The sequence below is a fragment of the Penicillium longicatenatum genome, assembly GCF_028827895.1.
Source record: "Penicillium longicatenatum strain IBT 33135 chromosome Unknown contig_6_segment0_segment0, whole genome shotgun sequence".
NCBI classification, from domain to species: Eukaryota; Fungi; Ascomycota; class Eurotiomycetes; order Eurotiales; family Aspergillaceae; genus Penicillium; species Penicillium longicatenatum.
In genome coordinates, this window is record NW_026643123.1 from 45,793 (window position 1) to 71,408 (window position 25,616).

The following is a 25,616-nucleotide window of genomic DNA, read 5'->3' on the forward strand; positions in this document are numbered from 1 at the left end:
TGTACATACGCAAATACTTTGCCTGATTTCTCACTAAACCGATTTTTCCTTTCGCCATGACTTTTTAGTGCCGTATACGAGACTCATGATATGGCTCCGAGGCTCCCTCCCTCAAAGTTGTAGCTTATCCGTGATATGATCGAGAGTCGGTCATTTACCATATCTTAAATGGCCGAAGAGGCCGAGTGTAGTAAAGTCATGATTATATATAAATATTCGTAAAAACTTGAGGCTATTTCGAAACGTCTACGTATGCCTAACCCGAATAGGCTAGAGACCGATAGTTACCCTACTAATGGTCGAAGCGCTTTGCGATCACTTATCTACGAAACCAGGTCTGTACCTTGATGAGATGGTCGTTTTCCTATGGGACGAGTTTCATACTATGATTACGACCTTAAGTATTAGAAGAGCCCTGAAAGCTAAAGGTTGGTCTAAAAAGACGATCTGGTAGCATGCTAAAGAGCGAAATGTCGATTTACGAGAATTATATCTACATAATTTATTAAAGTATTAATTATATTATCTAGTTTATATCGATGAGTCTGGATGTGATAAGAGAGCTAGGTTTAGATAGATAGGCTAGTCACCTCTTGGCATAGCGCTATTGTAAGTATTATAGTTTCATCGTGACTAACGATACTAGATACTACTAGCGTATACCTAGGACGGTATTCTACTTTCCTATGTCTTCCGCGGTGTAATAGATACTATTATATTCGAAAATTTCTTAGCTTAGCTACTTTAGCACTGCGGAAGATAGCTAGAGACCCTAAGTCTATTTTAGTTATAGAAAATGCTTCCTTCTATCGCTTAAGATAGGTCTCGTAGATATGTGAGGACGCTAGAGTGAAACTAGTCTATCTACTACCTTATTCTCTAGACTTGAATCCGATCAAGGAATTTTTTGCTGAGCTAAAAGCCTTTATTAAGCGTAATTAGGCTTACTTTAAAGTGGATCCTGATTAAGGTTTTAATATCTTTCTTTTATGGTGTATTGACACCGTTGGTGTAAAGGAAGAAAGTGCGAAAGGCCACTTCTAATATGTAGGCTTAAATATTAAAGAATTCGTAGAGTTATAGGTATGGCCTTAGTTAAGGAGCATTTTAATATAGCTCGAAATTTTGTAAAAAATAAGATTCGTAATCTATTTACTCTTGAAACTATAGGTTATTAAAGAATTTATCGCGCTAACGCTCTTATAGATGGCTTAAAATATAATAGCTTCCCGATGTTTACTCCTAGCCTTAAGATATTCTTTCGTTAAATCGGGGTTATATAGGCCGCTAAGTATACTTTATCTAGCTATTTCTATAAGTTTAGCCTAGTATCTTTGTGGCTTGGACCCTTGTTTATTATATCTAAAGTCTCTTGCCATCTTCTAGGTAGATTATCGCTTTCTATCTTGTATATCTAGCTAATAAGTATCTGAGATGTTAGTAATAGGTTCTTTAGCGATACCTACGAATTTCTTCTTAAGCTCTTTAACCTACTAAGGCTTATAGCCGCGACCGAAGATTATTGCGCGAGGAGGCTAGCTATAATTATGGGTTCTGATCTTATTAGGGTTCTGAGACTGAGGATCGCGACCTGTAAGTAGATGCGGGAGCTTAGCCTCTATAGCCTTATATGATAGGATGAAGTGGATGACTAAGGAGTATTAGCACTATGCTTTATTTATTTTAGGAATGTAGACTAAGAACCTTTATATTTAGGTAGTAGGTGCTGGGAGATTGATTTCCCTATTGCGGGTATTCTGCCGTAGGTAACTACTGGTATCGATTAAGTGAATGAAGATATGTTGCGATAGCTATACGCTGTACTCTATACGCTGCGGTTGAATATATTTTGGAGTATTGGAGATAGAGAATAATGGAGTAAGCTGAGGTTGAGGATTCGATTTATATTCCTCGTTATGGCGCCTTGGTCTTGTTAAGTCGATGACGTTTAGATAGAGTATAAGAGCCCGTTATGTTTAACTCTAGCTAATCGTGACGACCTACTTTTTCGATTATTTAATAGTCCTGATACCTTGACTTGATAAGTTAAGTAATCCCGTTATGTCCTTCTCGCGTTCTTAGATTATCTCTTATATTACTGTATGTCTTTAAGATAAAGAAAAAGCCTTAAAAGAAATACACGATGGTTGGAGGAATGACTAACGCGCCCGCTCCTTATAAGAGAGGCTGGCCATGAGCTAGGATGGATAATTAGTAAGGCCCTGAGGTAGGTATATCCCGAAATAACTATAGTGTAAGTTAGAACTAACTTAAGGAATCTAGAGACGTTGAAAGTAGCTTCGCGTCGCGTAGTGATTATATTGTAAGAGAAAAGATACCACGATCGTTAATTTATAATCTTATATATAGAAATTCGAGTTAGGCATTAAAGAGGTTAGTGAGTTATTCCTTTCTTTTAGTGATCTTCTATTAGAGGCTAGGATTCTCTAAAATCAGCCTTATGTTATAGCTACTTTATAAAAAATTATATAGTAATATATATCGCTTGCTAAAAGTGGCTACGACGAGGCTAAATAGGTATCTATAGCCCTAGTGGACGTATCGCGATTAACGTCTCCTACGCTTAGTAATATATAAGATATAATCTCTAATTATAATTCGCTTATAATGTAACTTGATTTATGGCTAATAATTGGTGACGCTTTCTAGCCCTTATTAGACCTTATGGCTTAATAGGCTAGACTATTATAACTACCCCTTATACTATACTTCTAAGAATAAGTAATTCTATCGTTTAGAATAGGCCTATTATCTTTAAATATCTCTTTCTTACCTATCTATAGTCCTACCTTAAATTTTCTGACTATAGTATCGCCCGATAGCCTCTTAAAGTAAGGGCGCTAGGAGCTCTTATACTAGCTAGTCTAATAATGCTACGAGATTAGTTACTATCTATTAATAAGATCATCTATAGACGATCTAAGAGTTATAGTAATCTTTAGTAAACGATTAACTATTAATAAGCGCGACCGCTTTATCTTTAGATTCTTCGCTAATATGCACGACGAAATAGGAGATATAGTTAAGTTAAGTATAAAAGTTCTTAGTTTAAGGAGGAATAGCTACTCTCCTAAATAACTTATAGTTTCCTTACGAGTGTGGTAAATTATTAATGAATTAGGTACTAATGAGTGGATAGATATAAGTGGTGTGTAAAGGCTACTTGTTACGCGGTGCTAACTGGTCATAGTGAGTATCGCTCGTATGGTTCCTTATACGTACCGAGAGGCTCGTCCTTAAGTCTCACACGTAATCGTACTGTTGCCGTTGGGCCTTACACGGGCTCGGATCTATAGAGTAGACTCTTGTTGGGTAGTGCTAGATAGTAGCGCCTAGTTAAGCTATGCTTAGGATCTGTGTCAAGTGATAAGAGACTAAGTATACCTCTCCTAGTAGGGTGGGTTGTCTTAAATACGAAATAAGTTGTGAAGCTAGGGTTGTAGGTCCTAAGTAATAATGTGTAATTGAACGCGAAGAACTAAATATATCTGTGGTAATGACCGTTCCTTATATATCTAATCCATCGTATCGCTGATAAGTCCGGGACTTATCACTGATCTGTTCTGGTCTTATCGCTGATGAGCTGCACTTATCGCCCGATGAGTCGGCACGTGATCCTTCCCTAGGATCCTTGTCTTCTTGGGATACTGAGCTTCTTAGGATCCTTTGTATCGTAGGATACTTCATGGTTATTAGTAACTATGGCCTGTTGTAGGGTGTTGTCGATCCTGGGATACTCTGTATCCTAGGAATCTCCCTTTTGGTTCTAACCTGTGGCTTATCGTGGGATATCTCTGATTGTAGGGTAGAGCCCGTTGTAGGATCTTCCCTATTGGCGATAACTATGGCCTGTTGTAGGATACTCCTTATCCTGCGATCGTGCTTATCGTGCGATCATTCTTTTCCTAGGATAGTACTAAATCGTAGTGTCCTTTAGTTATTATGTATTGTGTATCCTATTGTGAAGAGGCTATAGTTCTCCGAACCATGCCTTATACGTGATCTATACGTCGTCCCGTTCATCTAGGATGATTGGGTATAAGTGCCCCGCGGGTGGTGCGGCCCCTTGTAGGTCCGTAATATTACCCCCTCCTTTCCTAGGTCTTTATCCCTAAAGACTCCTGTGTCTTATAACCGCCTACTCCCCTCTCTTGGTAAGTGTTGGTTCTTATTTCCTTTCCTACCCTTTAGCTATGACTCTGTCGTTATGCCTTTATCTAAGTCTTCTATCTAGAAGAATTAACTAAGTGATCGTATTTCCGTAGAAGGTTATTAATCCGTTATTCCCTGTGATTGTTATGTTCGCCTTAAAAGAGTGTGTGTTCGTTCTGACTTCTTGGATTGTTATGGTTCTTGTGTGAAGGGTGGTGGTGGTGTAAAGTGTACTATGTCTCGTCCTTTATATTCTGATGCTGAGTGGCGTCGCCTCCTTAGCGCTCGTTCTTTATTGGCTGATGAGAAGTGTGTAGCTTTATCTAAACTACTCTGTCTTAAGGCCTAAGAGTAACTATTGCTGAAGCGTTTGGGTGATTTCATTGCTAGGGATTTTAAGGAAATCGCTGAATTAGAAGAGCTTGAATGTCGCGAAAAGGAAGAATTAGATCGTCTTGAAAAAGAGCGTGTTAAGGCTGATTGTGTAAAAGACTGTGGAAAGAAGGCTGCTCTGACCGCTGATGAGTATTCTGGCCTTTCTTTTATCGAGGACACGTATATCCTTGTGGCCACGTTAGAGGACTCTAGTTAGACGTAGACGACTATGTCTAACCCCTTACTTTTGGTGGACTGGTTAAGCGTTGATTTCGACGCTTTCTTAGCTGCCGTCCCCTAGGGGTCTTTTTCGCCCTATTATAATACTGTTAAACTAGCTAGTGGCAGCCCCTTAGGTTCTTGATGGGTTCCTACGTATTTTCTGAGGTAGGGTACCCCTACTATTTAACTAAAAGCTGTTACTAACTGTTATGCCATCTATCCGCTAGGATTTCTTCTACTTTGTATTCTTCTTCGCTGGCGTCTTTGATTTCTATATTAGTAGTGGTTTCTATATTATCTAGCGCTTTCTCTAATAATGATATATGAAATACTAGGTGAATTCTGTCTATGCTTTGCGGTAGCTTTAGCTTATAGTTTACTAGTCTAGTTTTTTCTTTAATTGTAAATGGTCCTAGTCGTTTATGGTCTAGCTTATCGCTGGGTCGTTTTGTTTTTATGTTCTAATAGAGGAGGTACACTTTCTCCCCCCTTTGTAGTTCTAGGCCCTCTTGGTGAGTCTTGTTATAGTATTTTTTTATGTGTAGGTTAAAGAACTTAATATCCCGTGATATTTAGAGGTGTAACTGCTTAATTCCTATGGCTAGGATTTATGATGTTTCTGCCACTGCGTGGTTATTAATTAGCTCTTCGATAATCGTGGGATTAAACCTATAATTAGCGAAGAATGGTGATTCCTTAGTTATCGCATGCATCGCGTTATTATACGCGAATTACGCGATTAGTAGTAATTCTAACTAGTTATCCTGCTAGTAATTAATATAGTGTCGTAGATATTGCTCTATAGTCTGATTTGTTCGCTCTGTTTACCCATTGGTTTATGGATGGTAAGTGGTAGAGAGTCTATGCTTAATGCTGATTTGGTCCGTGAATGAACGCTATATATTGGAAGTGAATAACTTATCTTAATTAGACGTGATCTTTCTAGGTAATCTGTGATTGGCGAAGATATTTCTTACTAAGATCGCGGCTATCTATTTTACGTTGATCTTTTCTATGGTTGGGATTATGTATGTGTACTTGGTTAGCTTATCTACGATAACTATAATTATATCGTTTCCTTTTGATTCTAGTAGTTTCGTGATAAAGTCTATTGTGATCTATTCCTATGGTTTCTTGGGTACTTCTAAGTTTTGTATTTCCCTATATGGTAGATGTCTTGTTAGTTTATCTTATAGATATGTGTTATATTTGCTAATATATCTTCGCACCTTCTTATATATATTTGGGATATAGAAGTGGTGAGTGATTAGTTCTACTGTCTTCTCGATTCTTAAGTATCCTCTAGTAGGTTTATCGTGATGTTTCTAGATAATCTCTTCCTGTATTGGTCTAGGAACGTAGATTAATCTATGTATTAGTAGTATTCCGTTGTCTAGGGTTACTTAGCGATTTTTATGGTTAAGTATCTAATCTAAAGCTTCGTCTTTAGTAGTTACTTCCTTAATTCGTTGTAGCTAAGTGTCGTCCTATAATTCGCTGGTCGTGGTAAGGGTTTAGTGATTATATACTAGGTTCCCTTTCTTGTCTTTAGTTAATATAGCTGGTACCGCTTCTTTGACTCTGATCTAGTAATCTGGTCTTCTACTGAGTGCGTCTGCTTAGCTATTACTAGTACTACTATAGTGTTCGATTCTATAGTCGAATTATAATAGTGTTTTAGCCTAGCGTACTTGTCTTCTCGTGAGTTCCTTTGTTGTGGTGAAGTAAGTTAGGTTCTTGTGGTCTAATTTAACTAAGACCTAATGCTTTACTCCCTTAAGGTATGGTCTCTATATTTTAAATGCTGATACTATAGCTAGTAATTCTTTATCGTGGATATTATAGTTAAGTTCTATTGGTGTTATTTTGCGTGACTAAAAGGTGATTGCCCTAGGTGCCTTGACCCTATTAATAGTTATTATCTATGTTAATTGTGCTCTAAGCGCGAAGTCGGATATATTAGCTTCTACTATAGATAGTAACTCTACGTTAAACGTATAAAAGATTAGTCTTACCTAGAAGAGGTTCTTAAGTCCTTGAAACGAGTCTTCCGCTACTTGGTTCTATTCCTACTTCCTTTCTTTCCTGGTGAGAGCGTCGAGTCCTATAGCTATTTCTCCGAAACTGTCTATGCTTTTTCGGTAATAGTTATATAGTCCTCTAAATTATTAAATATCCTTTACGTTCTTTAGTTAAGGCTATTCTAGGATGCTCCTGATCTTTTCTTCTTCTATGCTAAATTAATTGTTACTAATGATATATCCTAGGAATCCGGTTTATTATATATAAAACTCGTACTTCTTAAGTTTTAAGGTTACCTTAGCTTCCCTTAGTCTTAGGAGTACTTTTTTTACATATTTCTAGTGTTCCTTAATGGTCTTAGAGTATACTAAGATATTATCTAGGTAGGCTACGATAAAGATGTCTAGGTAGCCTACTAGTATACTAAAGATAAATCGTTAGAATGATGCTGGTGCGTTAGTGAGCCTAAATGGCATTACTATATATTTAAAGTGTCTAAATTTTGTTTAGAATGCTATCTTCTACTTATCCCCTTCTTTAATTCGTAGGCGATTATAGGTATCTATGATATCGAACTTCGAAAAGTACTTAGCGCCTTGGATCTAATCTTAGATCTCTTAGATTAGGGGTAGTAGGTATCAGTCCTTCTTCGTAATCCTATTTAATTATTAGTAGTTAATATATAGTTATAGACTTTTATCCTTCTTTAGTATAAATAGAATAGGATATCTTACTAACGATATGGAGTATTGGATGTATTTCTTTTTAAGATTAGTCTTAATATACTCCTTTAGGGTCTAGGATTCTTTTTCTAATAATTAGTAGATCGGTATGTGGGTTAGTTCTTTACCCTCTATGATTTTGATCTTATGGTTATGTGGTCCATGCTCTAGTAGCTGACTAATAGGTGGTGGTGTAAATATATCCTAAAACTCCTTATATTCCTTAGGGAGTTCTGGTGCTCCTTCCTTTATTGTATATAGAGCTACCTTATCTTTGTGGATTATGACGTATTCCTTAAGTTCGTTATCTATTATCTCTAGTCGCTATTCTCGTGACTTAATAATGCTTATGTCTATGATGCGTTAGCCTATTACCGGCGTTAGAGGTAGGTTTACCCTTTATGGTGCCTCCTTAGGCTCTCTTGCTCCTGTACTAAGGACCTTTTTAATTATTTCTCGCGATGCGCCCGACTATGTTTAGCTTGTTCTTCTATAACCGTAACTTATAAAGTAAATGGCTCTAGTGTTTTATTAGATTATTAGTTTATGTTTTTTTAGCTATGGCATTCCTAGTACTATATTATAGTTTCCTAGTGGGGTTATGTTAAAATAAATGGTTTTGAAGTAGGTTCCTATAATTATGGTTTAGGGTTCCGTTTTATAGGAAATGCCTAGGCCTAGACTTTCTCTATTTAGTCTAACGATAGGTCTGGATTGGTTCCTTTTCTATACTAGTATTTTGATTTATTGTATATATTATGGATCTATGAAATTTCTATATACTCCTAAATTAATGAGTACCCTAACTATCTTTAGGAGGATATTTACGTTGATCTTAAGGTATACTACCTAGTTAGTGGCTATAAGTTATTATGGTTTCTCTTGGTATGTGGACGTATTATCGTTAGCACTCTTATTGTTCCTAGGAGTTTCTTTAGGCGTCTATATCTCCGATCTTAGTTCCTATATGACTAGATCTTAGGAGCTGGTATTATTCTAGTCTCTATATTAAGTCTATCCTTAACTCTTAACTTCCTTAAAGTCAACGTCTAGAAATAGGTTTATTATCCTTTTCTAAGTCTTTTGTATGGCTTCTTGTAGATAGTTAAATTTTTCTTAGCGCTCCTTACTACTGGCTATTATTACTTTGAGTTACTATATCGCTCTATTAAGAGCGTTATCCTCTTCTCGTTTAAGCGCCTTCGCTCGTTAGTAGGCCGCGTTAAACCTTACGTTAATTGCTTCTGCCTTTTGGACCTTATTGCTTTAGGTCGTTTCTATTGGTTCGTCTTTAGCTATGGCCCGAAGTTATTGTGGTTTATTATAGCCTCCTCGCTCCTAAGTGGCTCTAAGTTACTAAGGTTACTCTTTACTTTAGTAATCCTTGATATGATGTCCTAGTTTTCTATATTTAAAACATAGGTTATTATTTTTACGTCTTTTCTATTCCTTATCGGGGAGTCTCGCTACGTCGAGCTCTATTAGTTATGGGCTATAATCGTCTTGTCTTAGTGCCCTATAACCGTAACTTCTGGGTTAGAAGCGGTTTCCTTATCCTAGGTTCCTTCTCTACTATTCGACCTCCTTCTTTTCCTATTGGCGGTTAAAGTACTAGTTATTAAATCGGGTTGCTATATCGATTAGTCCTATTATTATAGTTAGTCGATTAATGCGCGTAAGTTCGTCTTTTATATGGGATTTAAGTCCCTCTATATATCGCGGGATAAGGGCATAGTCATCCCATCCTAGCACTACTACGGTCTATATAAACTACGTGGTATAGGCTATAGTAGAAGTGGTCTATTAGAGTATTACTAGCTTCCTTTCCGCGTTAATGGTTGCATTAATTTCTCCGAATATCTTAGTTATATAAGCTACGAAGTTGCTATAGCTTATAAAGATATCTATTATTACTACGCTCTAATTAGGTCGATCTTTTTCGTAATATTCGCGGATATAGACTTTAAACTAGTCCTATGCTTATCCGCGAAGGTAAGTTGATACGAAGATGATCTTGCTTTCTTCGTCTATAAGTCGTGCTTAATTAACGTCGAGGTGTATTCTTATTTAAGTGAGAAAGCCTCTTAGCTTAGATCGAGTTCTATCGAAAGGCTTAGCTTTCGGGAGTTTCATGACATGCGTAGCTATGGCGGGAGCTGATGCTCTAACCTAGGTATTAAGCTGCGTGATGTGGTCCTATATATTAGGAATCTGATTTACATCTTGCGATAGGGCGTTGATTTAGCTAGTAAGTCCCACTATATAGGCTCTTAGCTATTGGATCAACTTAGTCTGATCCTTATTATCATTATCGCTATCTAGAGGTAGCCGCGCCGTTTATGACTATAGCGGCACTAGTAGTTATCTAGGTTTTAACATAGTTACTTATTACTTCATAAGATAATTTTATAAAGATAGGGCGTTTAATATGTTATACGGTGCTAACTAGTTATAGTAAGTATCGCTTATATGGTTCCTTATACGTATTAAGAGGCTCATCCTTAAGTCTTATATATAATTATACTATTACCGTTAGGCCTTACACGGGCTTAGATCTATAGAGTAGACTCTTATTAGGTAGTGCTAGATAGTAGCGCCTAGTCAAGCTATGCTTAGGATCTATATTAAGTAATAAGAGACTAAGTATACCTCTCCTAGTAGGGTGGGTTATCTTAAATACAAAATAAGTTATAAAGCTAGGGTTGTAGGTCCTAAGTAATAATATATAATTAAACGCGAAGAACTAAATATATCTATAGTAATGACCGTTCCTTATATATCTAATCCATCGCATCGCTAATAAGTCTAGGACTTATTACTAATCTATTCTGGTCTTATCGCTGATAAGCTATACTTATCGCCCGATAAGTCAGCACGTGATCCTTCCCTAGGATCCTTATCTTCCTAGGATACTAAGCTTCTCAGGATCCTTCGTATCATAGGATACTTCACGGTTATTAGTAACTATAGCCTATCGTAGGGTGTTATCGATCCTAGGATACTCTATATCCTAGGAATCTCCCTTTTGGTTCTAACCTATAGCTTATTATGGGATATCTCTAATCATAGGGTAGAGCCCGTCATAGGATCTTCCCTATTGGCGATAACCATGGCCTGTCACAGGATACTCCTTATCCTACGATCGTGCTTATTATGCGATCGTTCTTTTCCTAGGATGGTACTGAATCGTAGTGTCCTTCGGTTATTACGTATTATATATCCTATTATAAAGAGGCTATGGTTCTCTAAACCATGCCTTATATATGATCTGCACGTCGTCCCGTTCATCCAGGATGATTAGGTATAAGTGCCCCACGGGTAGTGCGGCCCCTTATAGGTCCGTAACACTACTATAGTAGTAAGGGATGTATATTTAGGACTAGAGCTCGCCCCTCTCTAGTCTCTAGTTTAATTTAGCTCTATAGCTTAACGCCACGAGCTTTACTAAATATGAGTAGTGCCGAGATTAATAGATCTTTATATCTTATTTTCTATGTATCTACTAACTTTACTATAGATCTTTTACTTAGCCCTATCTATCTTGGTCGTGGACTAGCGTTCTGAAAGCGCGATATTAAGAAAGCTATTCGCCTTATAACTCTTAATAGATGATCCTTAGGCGTTTAGCGCTATCTACGCGAAATATTATAAATTATATATAACTCTATTTACTTTCTATAATGCGATAATTATAAGTAGGATCCCTCTATGGAGTTAAGGAAATCCTTCTAGTATATATGTTCCCTATATCCGCGAAATTTCTTTTAAAAAGCGCCCTTTATATCCTGGCCCTTTACCCTTTATATTAACTATCACTTTAGCGTCTTAGGGCTAGCCTTTAAAAATCTAGGGGTGGACTCTAAAATAACCTATATTTCTATTTATATTTCCTCCCTTTTTAGGTTATATAAATACGTAGATATATTATTAGTTATATCAACGCTAAATAGAGACTCTATTATAGATCACCCTATTCTTATCCTTGCCTATAGCGTGCGTGCGCTCTAGCTACTAGTACCCTACCCTCTCTAGGCCCTTCTTACTAGGCTCTCGTAATAGGTCTATAATAATAAGACCCTTATTATTATAGAAAATCTTTTCACTAGGGTAGCTTAGGTGCTCTATGTACGCCTTAGAGGGGGAGGTAAATAGAGGGCTAGGGGCTAAAGGATTCTTATAATGGGGAGATTCTAGATAGATTAGATTGCCTATAGGTAAGGGAGTAAGGAGCTTAGTATATTAGAGAGCCTATTTAGGACGAAGCTTTAGGTCTAACGTATAGAAAAACTATATAATTATTAAAAGGAATAACTAGAAAGACTAGGGATCTAAGCTAGGTCGAAAATGGCATATTAATAGTCTAAAGATAGAGAGCGAAGTATCTTATAGTTCCCTAGTAGAACGTAGAGTATAAGTGGAGAGAAAATAATAGTTATAACGAAATAGAGTCTAATAGCGGCAGTAAGTATATATACTATGTAATTATAAATAATATTAAATCTATTTCGAGATACTTTAATTTTTTTTAACTAGGCATTATTAAAGAAATCTCCCTAGACGAAAGTAGTCTTCCCTTTCCTGGCTTTCTTATCTTGTACGCGGTACTAGCTATGGTTCTCCTTCTCTTCCTTCTTATATATATTAATAGCCGTGGCGCTAACTTCTAGGCTATAGGTATTATACCTAAAGCTCGCTAGTAAGAGTATATTAACTCTATGTCTATAGCCTAGTACTAGGGCCTTCCGCCTCTTACTATCCTAGGAAATAGGCCTAGTAATAGTGCTAGCTCGCTAGATTAGGGTGTCTTCTAGCGCGGGGTTAGGGAAGCCACGATCCTAGGGTAGATTATTACTATCCTAGAGGGAGGCCTAGCTATTAATATACTTATCGCCTAGATATTTGGCCTAGTATACTTAAATATCCTTAGGGTTAACGTTCGTAGAAGTCGTTATGGCTACGGGGTGGTGATGGCGTGTTAAGGAGATTACGTTTTAGTAATAAATAGGGTAGAAAATAAAAGTTTATAGAGTTATTAGAAAGCATTAACTATATAGGGAAGTAAATGATCTTAGGGGTAGGGCGTCTATTCTACTTATATATGCCTCTATAGACTTATAATTAAGTATCTTTTCGCTATTTCTAGAGATCCTTATTGATTAATTACCTTAAGCTTTAACTACGAACTAATAGTTAGTTAGGTATTAGGCCGAAAGTGAATTAACTAGTCTTTACCTATTTATTTATTATTCTAAGAGAGATCTATTGAGAAAAGTGGAGGTTTCTATTATAGTGATATAGGATTAGACTAGGTGGAAATCTTAAGCCCGCCGTCCTCTAAGACTTACGCCGCTCTCCATTTTTATTCACTATTCTTTACTAATATTCCCTAAGGGCTTAACTATTATTTAGACCGAGTATAGTAAACCACACTCGCTTAATCTACTATAAAAAGTTAGGGCGTTACGATTAGGTCTAACGTAGATAGGGACTAAAAAGATAAGTTAAGGTTTAACTAATAATATAAACTAAATACTATACTACCTAGAAATATAAATAAATATTCTAACGTAATAGCCTAGATATCTAGATATTAATAGGAGTAGTGGCTATGCCAAAATTATAATTAATAGGTTAGTTAACTAACTAAATTTAGGAGTAGATAAAGAAATTCCTAAAGAAGAAAGATAAGTATAACCCTTAAGGATAACTAGGTTTAGTTAGCCTTTATAGACGTACTAAATTAATTCTAGTCGTTCGATTATCGTAGCATATAATAAATACGATTAATTAGTCAGTCTAACCCACGATCCACGAGGCTAGAGCTTATAAGTTTAAAACCCGCCTAAATAGAGTAGATAGAAATTATCCCCTATTTATCATTGTATCTATAATAAGTTAGTAAGTTAGTTATTTTAACTAAAGCTAGGGAATGTCTAGTAATTACTCTAAGTAGATATGCCTAATAAATTAGTAAGATAGTTAAACTAACTCATTACGCTATAAGGAGGTGTTTTAATGTTGATTTATAGATAATACTTTCTGGTTATGCGACTGGCGAGGGATTCTCTTACTATATTATACTAAAGCTATAGGATAGCGTAGAATTAAGGCCTAAATGCTCTAGGTTAGAAAGCACTATAATAGGTATAATACTACTAATTACTATACCCTCTATATAATTAATATTTTAATATAGTGATAAGGACTTTACCTTATACGCCGCTACTAAATACCTTTTTAAATAGTCTACTACGCTTATATTCTCTCGCACGATATAATAAGATCGTCTAATTACTACTCGAGAAAGGAGCTAAGGTTAAGGCTTAAGGTAGAGAGCATTCCCACGCCTATTAAAGAATAGAATAAGATTATAGAAATCATCTAGCACACTAGGCTCCTAGTTAATCTATACCCCTCCCTTACTTTTATAACTTCTTTAATCACGTTATTAGATTTATAGCTTAAGTAGCTACTACTTAAATAGAATAAATTAGCTTAATAACTTACTATTATCTATAACTTCTCATAGATATGATTAGGTATATATAACTAAAATAATATTATGTCTTACTAGACATATATATAGAAATAATTATTTCTTTATAACTAATATAAAGAGGTTCCTTCACATCATTATTAAAGGCTATTTCTTTCGATTAACTAGAGACATTTTTAAATATCTATATTATCTCGCTTTATAATTTATATTAGCGAAGAATTTAGGACCCTTTTGGGTCCTAGAGGCCATAAGCCCGCACACTTATAAGCTTAAACTACCCGCTAGTATAAAGATCCACCTAGTATTTAACATTAGCCTACTATAGCTCGCGGCCAAGAACCTAATACATAAGTAGGTACCTAAACCCCCGCCTCTAATTAAAGTTAAAGGACTAGAGGAATAGGAAGTGGAAGATATCCTAGATTCCCGCTAGGAACGACGCGGTCATAGAGGCCCGCGCCTAAAATACACCATTAAATAGATTAGTTATAACGACCCTACTGAAGAACCCGCTGAATACCTCGCGTACGCCCGCGAAATCATCCAGAACTTCTATCGTAGATACCCCTATAAGCCCCGCCTTAATGGAGCTCGGCCCTAAGGGAGGGGGTACTGTCATAGTATAAACTATAAGGGTCCGCCCGGACCCGCCAGGACTGATAAGGAAGATATTGGAACATATAATCAGGGCGGTCAATCAAGGTCCTATGGGTATTTGATTCAATATATGTCTATCTGGTTATTCTCCTATCTCTATGCGCATACCTTATATGCTGGCTTACTAATCTAGCTAGCTTACATCATCAAAATTATACTAATATACCCCCTTAGCTTAAGCACCCTGTAATTAATTAAGCTAGACCCATAATTAGCTAATTCCTTTAATTCTATAATCTTCCTAATTAGCCTCTATTACCTAATTAGGCCATGCTACCTTATCATTCCCTCTATCTTATTCTATAATTAAATACTTAACGTCCACTAGGCCTAATAATTTAACGAATATCTCATACTTTTACCTTAGTAGTACCTTAGTAAGTCCGTCTACGACTATTTATCTAGTTAGAACCTATTAGATCCAAACTTAACCTTCCCTAACCTCTTATCTTAGCTAGTAACCATATATATCTGTCTGAGATTGGCAGGGTAACTGGTTACCAATCTCAGGGAATTAGATCAGATGAACAAGGCAATGTGGTCAAGCTGAGCTAATTCAGGGTCTTCTCAGGAAATTCTCAGGATAGAAAGTGGAGAAGAAATTGGCATGAGATTCAAACTATTCTGCCGAAATACGAGAACTAAATACCTGAGATTTAGAGAAGAAATCAAACAGAACAAACAAATCAAGTAAAATATCACATGATATGACATAAATGAAATAGCGGAGAATTCCGGTAAAAAAGTGCGAACTCAGAGAACACGTAAGGACTCCATTCTCTGACAATATCTATATATTGAAGCTTAGTATTAAATGGTGTATCTTCCACGTTAATTAGGTTAACTATATAGGTATTATTATATTTAATCGTGAGTTTATCTAGGTATTTAAACCCGATCCTTCTAAATAGTCTATCCCACCACTATAACGCTTTACTAGTATCTAAGAGACCTAATAACTCGGCCTTAGTAGTAGATATAGTAACTATTCTCTACCTTATCGCCTTCTAGTTAACTAGGCCTCTAAATATCTAATATATATATCTAGTAGAGCTTGTCTAATTACCGTTATCTATATATAAAGCGTCGCTTAATATCCTAACCATATCCTAGTTATCTTTAACTAGCCTATACTAGATCCCCTAGTATCTTATCGTGTAAAGGTAATATATAAGGTATTCGATCGCGGAGTGATACTTAGGCCCTAGGTTCTAAAGGAACTAGGCGAGGGTTAAAGCCTTCTTCACTATATCTAGATAGGTAATTATAGTGCTATACTAGACTAATCCTACCTTCTACTAGTAATTATATATGCTCTATAGACTCGCTTACCCCTTAAATAAGTTAAGCTTCTCTACGGCCCCTAGTGTCTATATATATACTCGTCTAGTGAGGTTATACTACTCTATAATACTTATAAAGTAGCTATCTTAAACTAACTAGAGTTTCTATTCTATATAGTTCTATAAGATTCTAATCCTAAGGAACTATTTAGTATCACCTTAATCTATAAGCTCCTAATATTTCTTAAGCTCTTACTTAAGCTACTATACTCATTCTCTTACTATATAATAACTCGCTATAAGGATATTATTAATATAGAAGAATATAATAATCCCTACTCTAATAAATATATATAGATCCTCCACGACCTACTCTAAACTAAGACCTTTTAAAACCCTTATAGCGTCTTACTACTAGAGTCTTGATATAATTCTTAGTCTATATAAGGCCCTAAGTAATAACTAGCATCTCCCTTAGGTCTTAAAGCCTTCTAGTATTAAGGTATACACTTCTATATAGAGCTTACTATTTAGAAATATAGTAACCGTATCTCGCTAATGGAGATCTAAGTTGTACGCCATATATAGGGCGAAAAGCGTCCTCGCTATCTAAGTAGTAAGTGTTACTACCCATTTTTCTTTAGCTAAAATAGATTATAAGTCTCTACGTATATATATCTATACCTTACACTTAATAAGAAACCCGTCCTAATCGAATTTATACGTGTATACCTATATAAGCGATAGCACTTACGTCCCTCGATCCTTTAGTATCTTAACTTCTTAGTACGTTTCCTTCGCTTATAACCTATCTAGTTCTACCCTTATAGCCTTAATAAATCCATTACTTAATAGATACTTCTAGACGTCTTTATAATATTCTAGCGGTAGTAGAAGATTATCTTAGTATTATTAGTATAAGGGCTTTAGGGCGTATAGACCTATTATAAAGGCTTAGAGGGTCATGGATATAGTATTATTATCTACTAACATCGTCGTGTGGTAGGCGAAATCCTTATCTCATCGCTATCTACGTATCCTCGGTCTATTTATGATATTCCCGATATCTAGAGCCACTCTATCTACGTCCTTAACCTCCTCTTCGTCTTTGTCTAGGTCTAACTATATAAGCTCGCTTATCTCTTATATTAATATAGGAGTCTCTAGCGTTAGATCCCCTCTATACCCTTTATTTTCCTTATTTATAACCCTACCTACCCCCTAATCTACGGTAGAGTCGTTACTAGGAGATCTTAGTGGCGTCTAAGATAGTTTAATATATCCATTTAGATCCATTTCCTTACTATTTAAATCATTTAAGTCCTATATCCTATCCTACTTAGGACTATCTTTAACGGTAGGTAGTGGCATATCTAATATATCCTTAGCTAGGTCCTACGTGTTATCTATACCCCCTACTATTAGAGATAGTTCTAGAGTATCTCTTCCTAAATCTACACTCTCTACTTACTTATTAAGCCCCTATAGAATAGATTTACCTTTATATCTTACCTCTATGATCTCTAGATACACGTTCTATAGGAGCGGTATGCGTATGACCTTATCTAGCTAGTTTTCGGCCGAAAAACGTTAAGACTTATTAAAGATAGCATCTCTCACCATATATATCTACCTATAGTATGGCATCTAGATCTTCTAGATATTTAATGCCACGTATCTAACTAGATACCTAATCTCTACACGGGATTGTATCTTATCTAGTCGTGGAATAGTTAGATTCTAATAATATATAAGAGATCTATATAGATATATATTCGCTAATAATATCTTTAGCAGCTCTAATTTATTGACGAACTATCGAGCCTCTTCCTATAGAACTATCTAGTTCCTACTTTCTAACCTTATTAACGTATAATTTAGTAGATACACCGCTATCGCGATGGCTTCGGGCTAGAGCTTATCTAGTAACTTACCTTCTTTAATAAGCGCTCGAGCTCGAAGCGTAAGCACTCCTCTAGAACGCTTACCTAGACTATTTATCTCTAGGGAATATAGGACCGTGAAGGTATAGATAAACCCTATCTTATCTAGAACCTTATGGATCTAGTCGTCCACGGTCTTCTTATTATCTAAGTGCTATACCTTAATTAGTAATTATAGCCACTTGATCGCAAACGCTATAAAGCTTTTAATAGCATCTTAATATCTATTCTTATTAATATATGTCATGCTCTAATAGAATCGTATACCTTCTATATAGAAGTACGTGATCCAGTAGTGCTAATTATATCCCATCGTTATCTAGATTAGATCAAAATAGACTCGACCGTAACGTCTATAGTGTTATCTAATAGGTCTCTAAGATATCTACTAGGGGGCATTTACTAAGCTATATACCTCGCATAGCTGGCTATCTAATCTGTCTAGTTACTCTTCCCTATCCTTAATCTTAACTCTATTAATAAGCTCCAGCAGCTACTAGATTACTCCTTAATAGACGTGTCTAAGACGTCTATGCTATATCTCTGCTATTATAGTTAATACCTGTGGTTATGCGGATCTTTATATGGCATACGTATGTTATACGGTCTCTAGATCTATTATATCTAGCCATAAGAAGACGTAGATGTCTCGTTCCCGGTAGATCCTAAGTACTGACTCTCTATTATGTATTATATACCCTTTCCATATATCCCACCACGCCCCTTTCTACTCTAGTTGTCTAAGCGACACTAGGTTATAGTAGAAAGAGGGCGCATGAAGATAATCAGTTAGTGTCACTATATAGGCCTTCTTTATAACTAGGTTAATACCTTCCATCACTACTGTTCTAGTTCCAACCGCTGGCGTCTAGCTCTCTCCATAAATATAGACTAGTCGTTATATATATGCACGCTCGCGCCTGAATCTAGGATCTATTACGTACGGTGGTGCTCTTTAACCGTTAATAGTATAGTTACGAACGCGATCTAAGAGGCATGATTTGCTATCTCTTTCTTAGACGTCTTACTGAATTATTCTTCTATCTAGATCTTCTACTCTAGCTCCTTTTTAAACGCCTTTTTGATAGCTTCTTGTCGCTTATGACCTACTTACTATCCTTCTAGACGCTTCGCCTCGTTAAATACCCAGCACTAGGTTACGCGGTAAGGGCCTCTATATAGGTAGTCTATACATTCTAAGAACTTAGTTATGGACTTTACTAGCTTCGCTTCTTAATATCCTTACTACTTTGATGTTGCGAATATAGGCTTACTATTTCCTACTAGTGCGGACACCTTCTATAGGGTCTCCGCGTATATTACGTAGAAGGACTCTAGTATTGAATTTATACCTATAGTCTCCTTATTAATCATAATCTATTAGAACCGGTTCTCCTACTATGACGGTAGAACCTCTTTAATAGCTTTTATAAATAATAGCGGGTAGAACGATACATTCTTATAGTTTAAGCTAATGACTTCTTTATATAGGGATTCCTACTTATCTAGCTACTTTAGAACGTCTTCCCCCTTCTTTAGTCCTTTTATTACGTCTTCTCTCTATCTTAGGAATACCTTGACGCTATATGTATTAGTTCTTGAGAACCTATTTATAAGGAAATGTATATGTTTATATGGTGTGTCTAGACAGTTAAGAACGCGGTTAAGCTTTAGCTCTATAGATGCCGTGATCGCTTGGTTGATTGTCTATAGACCCTTCTCTTATTTCTCGAACGTAGCTAATTAGATCTTATAGATATCCATTTCATCTCTCTAGATCGACTGGTTCTCCCTAAACTCTTCCTTTAGAGACTTTAGCGCTCTAGCCATGATCTTGTTGGGGATATCTAGAGTAGGTTATGTGGGCATATTTAGGGGTTCCTTTAGTTGAACCACTATGCTCCTACTTAGCTCTAGATTATATATATCCCATACTTATAGGCTTATTCTAAGGCGTCTCATGGCTATATACCACAAGTGCTACTAGGCAGGCCCCTTTAACTTCTCTCCTCTCTATGATAAGATAGATCTAATCGATTCTATGATATCTTGATCCAATGCCATCTAGATCCTAACGTATGCTTTAGAGGTACGTTCAGGTAGTTACACTATCTAGCTTAGGGGTAGGCGGTTCAGATATCTTCTAGATGCGTCTAAATAGCCTTAATTTCACCAATTCTAGTATAATCAGAGTAATTCTAGGCTCATAACTATTAGAACACGTAATCAGGGCGGTTAATCAAGGTTCTATAGATGTTCGATTTAATATGTGTCTATCTAGTTATTCTCCTATCTCTATGCGCATACCTTATGTGCTGGCTTACTAATCTAGCTAGCTTATATCATCAAAATTATGCCAACACAGACTAAAGATCACGTGCCCGGGATCTTCCTTATCGGTCCTGGCGGGTCCGGGCGGACCCTTATAGTTCACACCGTGACAAGAACGAGCTCTTCAGATCAAACCAGCTCTAAATAGCTACTATAAGCTAAATTAGGTCAAAATGCGTATCAGATCAGATAAATAGCGTCAAATCACCTATCTTTTACATATTACAAAGCCTTTCTTTATGTTCACTACTGCATTATATAAGATAAAGGATATCACTATATATAGTGTATACAATATCTACAATGCTTTGTTCCAGCATATCGAGTCTTCTATTACTAAGCTTTACCAAAAGAAGGTATATTTAACCTATCTCCCTATCTCCATAAGTCTATATCATATATCAAGATATCAAGATATCAGAGTCCCTATCTCCCTATCTCCCTATCTCCCTATCTCCCTATCTTCCTAACTAACCTTATAACCCTAGCTTCCATAGAAACAAGACATGCTTCAAGCTCTACAAGCAGCTACATCTAAGCTTCAAGAGTATTACTCTCGGACGATAGACCCAGCCCTAGGCAGCATATATACACATAGAACGATACTTACCCCACAATATAAGCTTCAATTCTTTCAATCTAAAGAGTGGGAAGATGAGACGATTAATTATGCAGAGATGTATAGATCAAGCTTACAGGATCTAATTAGATCTTATCAACAAGATAACATAATCTCGAGTCCACAAGCCCGGAGATATACTACTATAGAGCTAGCAGTCCAATCTATGATGCCTACAAAAGCTAGCATAATACCTATACAAGTAGATAAGCTAGGAGATTACCTTCAAGCTAGTAGGTCTATCCTTCCTAACCTACCTAAGGTATCAAGATATCAAGATATTATATATCATATATCATATATCAAGATATCATATATCATATATCATATATCAAGATATCAAGATATATTACCTACACTTCCTACCCTTCCTACCCTTCCTACCCTTTACTAACCTAACTAGGGCTTATTAACGAGGAACCCTCTATTTTCTAGCGGAATAATCAGACCAAATACCCTACCCTAGCTTAGATAGCTCGCGATCTCTTCTCTATTCCAGCAACTAGTACTAGTGTAGAGCGCCTGTTTAATACAGCACGTGATATATGCCACTACCGGCGTGGTAGGCTAAGCTCTTCTACTATAAAAGACCTTATGGTGTATAACCGCACTATAAAGTTTGATATAGATACAGAAGAGCTAACTTAGCTAGTCCAAGCTCTTAAGATTGAAGAGGAGGCGGGATCAAAGGACACAGAAACTCGAGTAATACTCGAGGATATCAGTGACCTTGAGGACCTAGACCTAGATAGCTCAGGTAAGGAAGAGTAGCTAGTCCCAATTCAGCAGCCTACAAAGAGAACAAGGGAGGTTTCATCCGAAGATTCTTCAGATGAAAGATCAGATGATGGAGAATTACCTTCAATTAGGGTTTCTAGAAGGGCTAGAGCTACTAGGCAGACACGGGATAGTGCAGAATGGGCATATCACTGATTAATAAGATTGGTTATGCGTGCTTTATTTGATTATAGGTGCTAGGGTGTTAGGGTGGCTTATAGGTCTTGCTTTTGTATATAAAAATAATAAAAAAATTGAAAAAATAAGGTAGAACTATGGAGTTCATACCTTTAAAAGCTAAGTTTATATTATCTATATGTAATATATGAGGTATTTAAAGTGGTATTTTACCCCTCTAAAACCAATATTTCTGCATAGTTTATGAAAGATACACATAATTTAGACCCACCTAAAATGGGGGTAAATGGGGCCCATATGGGGGCCTTCCCCCATTTCAAAGGTAAATGGGGGCCCCATTTTACCCCCACCCCATACCACCCCATGGGCCCCACCCCATATGCCGAAGCCTAAGAGCCAACCAGTCAAAATCCAGGTCAAGAACCACGACGTCGGGCTCCACTAAGGTGCTCAGAATGTAATATCCAGGGGCATAAAAGAACGCATTGTCCAAAACTGGTTAAATAGCTTAGATATTCAATATTACGTTATTTCGGGTGAATTATGCTGGTTTGAATTAATTGAAGTTGATGGGGTGTCCCGGCCGACCGGGTGTCCCGCTCGCTTGTGAAATACGTTATAGGGTTAATCACTCGCTTATTAAGAGAATGATATAAAGATAATACTACCAATATTCGTCAACCGATGGACTTAGATTAAAGTGTTGGTGACTATTTTTGAAGGGAAGTATAAGCCAGAAGACTTGAAATCAATGGCTATGTATGATCATGCCGGCTTGGTATACTAGATGGATTCTGGGCATATACAACATTAATATATATATATCAAATGGACTCAAACAATGAAATAAGTTTTTTGTTGTGTACCCAGCGATTACTTGCTATGGAACTGATGCAGTCTGAATTAAGAAATGAGTGGTGACTCAAAGAAAGAAAAAAAAAAGAAAAAAGAAACAATAGAAAGAAAGAAAGAAAGATCCCAAAGAATTATTTGCCCTTATGCACTCGAGATCTGGGAAGTCAAGCGCACAGAACGACAGTTCCGCCAATCAACCCCAAGACGATCAAGGCTACCTTGCAATCGTCTCTTCCTGAAGCCCTGTCGCCGTTGAATGTTCCCGTCTTTGTCAATTAAATAAATGGTAGCGTAAAGCCGTAGTCCCTTGTTAGTCTTGCATACTGTCGGGTACCAGAGATCAAGCCTGCTGCTGCTAGTGAGGATAATACCGTACGTTTGATAGTCTGTCTCGTCGGTTTTCAAAATGGCCATACCACTGCAGTAGAGAATTAGAAAGTGAATCCTCACTGGGTTATGGAGTGTACTGACGCTGCTCGCTCATTGGATGGTACCTTCGATGGGTCGTAGACTTTAAGCTCCATCGCGTAGCCCCAAGGGCCATTGTCAGGGTGGGCAGACATGATGCGCCCGAACACGTCTAAGTTGACGGTCTGTGAATCGACATCAATTGTACCCCAAGGGGCGCTAACATCGTAATTTTCCTCTGAGTTAACCAAGTAAATGTACCCATCTTCACCGGAGACCAGTATGGAGGATTTCTGTTCATCCATGATAATCCGGAACCCTGTCTTGCTGTTTGGCTCTTTCAAGCCACTGGCGACATCCGTAATCGTGGGCTTATCGTTTCCGACGCTATCTCCGCCGAGTTTGTCAGAGACTTGATTGAAAACGGATACATCCGGCTCCACTGCATTGGTATCAAATCCATTTGAACTGCGCGATCACCAGTTAGACTTCAATTGAGAGACCGTAGAAAGCGAGGAAACTTACGTGACACAAGAAATGCCCTTTTCGTATAGAATGTCAGTGCGAACATCATAATCCCACTTATCTAATGCAGCTATGTAGATGCGGTTCTTGACACCAGCGCGTAGTTCAACACCGTCATTGCACTTGTGGCCCTCGTCATGAGAGTAAGTAGCAGATGCGTAGACAGATGGCTTGTTGATGAGCCCAACTGTCTTCTTGAATTTCCCGTTCAGAATGTCAAGCCCCACTTCGAGTGCAATCGGTAATCCCAGCTCCGCTGCAGCAGTGATTGCTCCACTCGCCTGTCTTCTGTTAGCTTGAATCAGTCTAAGAAGGATGATAGGCGTACTTTGAGGACTGGTGAGAACTTGGTGCTCAGTCCATCCAGTTTATTCTCGTCCTTATTGACAATACTCAATGCCACCTCCCCAGGGTCTATTGTGAGAGTGCCCCCAACAAGAAGGTCTGCCTTTCCGTTCAGGACAAGATCAAAGGCAACACTTATTGAGGCTTGAGGTCCCAAAGTAATGATACCTGGGATAGTCAAGGGGCTAAGCGGGACTGCTCCAAGCTGTCTTGAAAGCTCTTTCACAGCCTTGTCAATCTGGGCCTCAACGGTGATGCCGAACTGGGCATCAATAGTAAAAGGATCATGGTTTATCAAAGAGACCTTTCCTTTAGTGATTCCCTCCTGGATGCTAAACGCTAGACTTCCATCCACGGTAAAGTCACCGTGGATACCGCATTTCGCACACTGAAGGCTAAAAATTCCACCGGAGCCTGCCAGGTTAAAACCCTCTGTGTACCCAAAAATCGTTGGCGGGCGGTTGCCACTCTTAGCTTTTAGGTAATAGTCAAACTCCACATCATTGTGGTAGGTATGATCGAATGGAACTCCAAAAGGAACAGCAATCAGCTTGGCAGTAATAATTGCTTTTTCAATGACAAGAGTCGCTACAGTGCGGACGACTCCGGCGGCAGCTTTAAAGAAGTTCGCAATGCCCTAGAATATGGTAAGCAGTGTCACAGGGAAAAATTCTTGTTTAGCTCCTTACCCCAAAGAAATCTTTGATGCCATTCCAAAGCCCCGCAAAGAATTCCTTAATCCCACGGCGCTCCATATTAACAGCGTGTCGCCGAGACAGATTTCGTTTGACGAAAGTGCCGTTATAGTCAACAAAGTCGGGGTCTTCATCTTCAGGCACTGGCTCATCCATGTGGCTAGTATCGATATGAGGATTCTCAAAGAAATTCTTCAAGGCGGTAGCATTGCGGTTAAGATCAACAGGCTCTCCTCGGGTAATATTCACAAATGACTGGTTGTAAGGGTTACCGGAGACAGTGTCAAACTGCCTACCCGAAGGAGAAGCACGGACATGGCCCTTGACAGGAACACGCTTCCGGTGATCAGGGTGCTGGTATGTGGCCCAATTGATCTCTCCAGAGTGCAATGCGTCACCCTCGTCAATTGGGACGACGGCCATTCTCACACATGAGGTCTGCTGGTAGAACACTGGCAGTTTGGCATTGAAGAAAGAACGTTTTCCTGATGTCTGGTCACCGCACCCAACGTGGTATGTGACCAAATTGAAATCTGTGTAGTGCCATTCACTCTCCACCTTTCCGAATGCATGAGGAGTAAAGCAGGCCTCAATATGTCTGTTGCTGCATTTGATGTTTCGAAGATGGCTGGAATGATCCAGTACGACTGTCGGGCGGGTGAAAGTCGCTTGCAGACTTCCATGCTTTGCACCATGAAGAGCCGCTGGGTAGTATTCTAGTCAGCACTGATGCTTTAATTGTGAGGGTTATTTACACTTACGCCGGTGACCCTCTTGGCTATAATAGAGCTGATTAGATTCTTTCGGGGTCAGATGTTCAAGGTTATCGGTATTATGGTCAGGATGAAGACCAGGATACAAAGTAACGCCTTTCCCAGAGAATGATGGAGGAATCTGTAAAGGACTCCTTGTTGACATGTGAAGCTGAGCAAGGCTGGTTGACGCAAGCGCCAACCAGCCCAGGATAGTTGACTTGAGCGCCATTGTCGTTGACCAACGAAATCTTATTGAGACTATGGGCTCTTCA

At 37.8% G+C, this 25,616-nt stretch overlaps 3 protein-coding genes across 3 annotated transcripts; all 3 read right to left on the reverse strand.

Moving 5' to 3' along the window:
• Positions 1-1,535: 1,535 nt before the first annotated feature.
• N7484_008247 (uncharacterized protein) lies at positions 1,536-1,928 on the reverse strand (the record flags this gene model as incomplete). Its single annotated transcript, XM_057118634.1, has 3 exons — positions 1,536-1,651; positions 1,705-1,773; positions 1,832-1,928. Coding segments are annotated over 3 exons (282 nt in total), but the record flags the coding sequence as incomplete, so codon positions are not given.
• A 9,597-nt stretch (positions 1,929-11,525) lies between these two features.
• On the reverse strand, positions 11,526-12,051 carry N7484_008248 (uncharacterized protein; the record flags this gene model as incomplete). Its single annotated transcript, XM_057118635.1, has 2 exons — positions 11,526-11,704; positions 12,045-12,051. 2 exons carry the CDS (start codon positions 12,049-12,051, stop codon positions 11,526-11,528), a joined length of 186 nt encoding a protein of 61 aa, XP_056968190.1.
• A 10,729-nt stretch (positions 12,052-22,780) lies between these two features.
• Positions 22,781-25,573, reverse strand: N7484_008249 (uncharacterized protein; the record flags this gene model as incomplete). The annotated part of the gene is made up of 7 exons (XM_057118636.1): positions 22,781-22,882; positions 22,941-23,034; positions 23,088-23,492; positions 23,550-23,830; positions 23,878-24,531; positions 24,584-25,293; positions 25,351-25,573. The coding sequence occupies 7 exons, from the start codon at positions 25,571-25,573 to the stop codon at positions 22,781-22,783; spliced, it is 2,469 nt and encodes an 822-aa protein (XP_056968191.1).
• Positions 25,574-25,616: the final 43 nt, after the last annotated feature.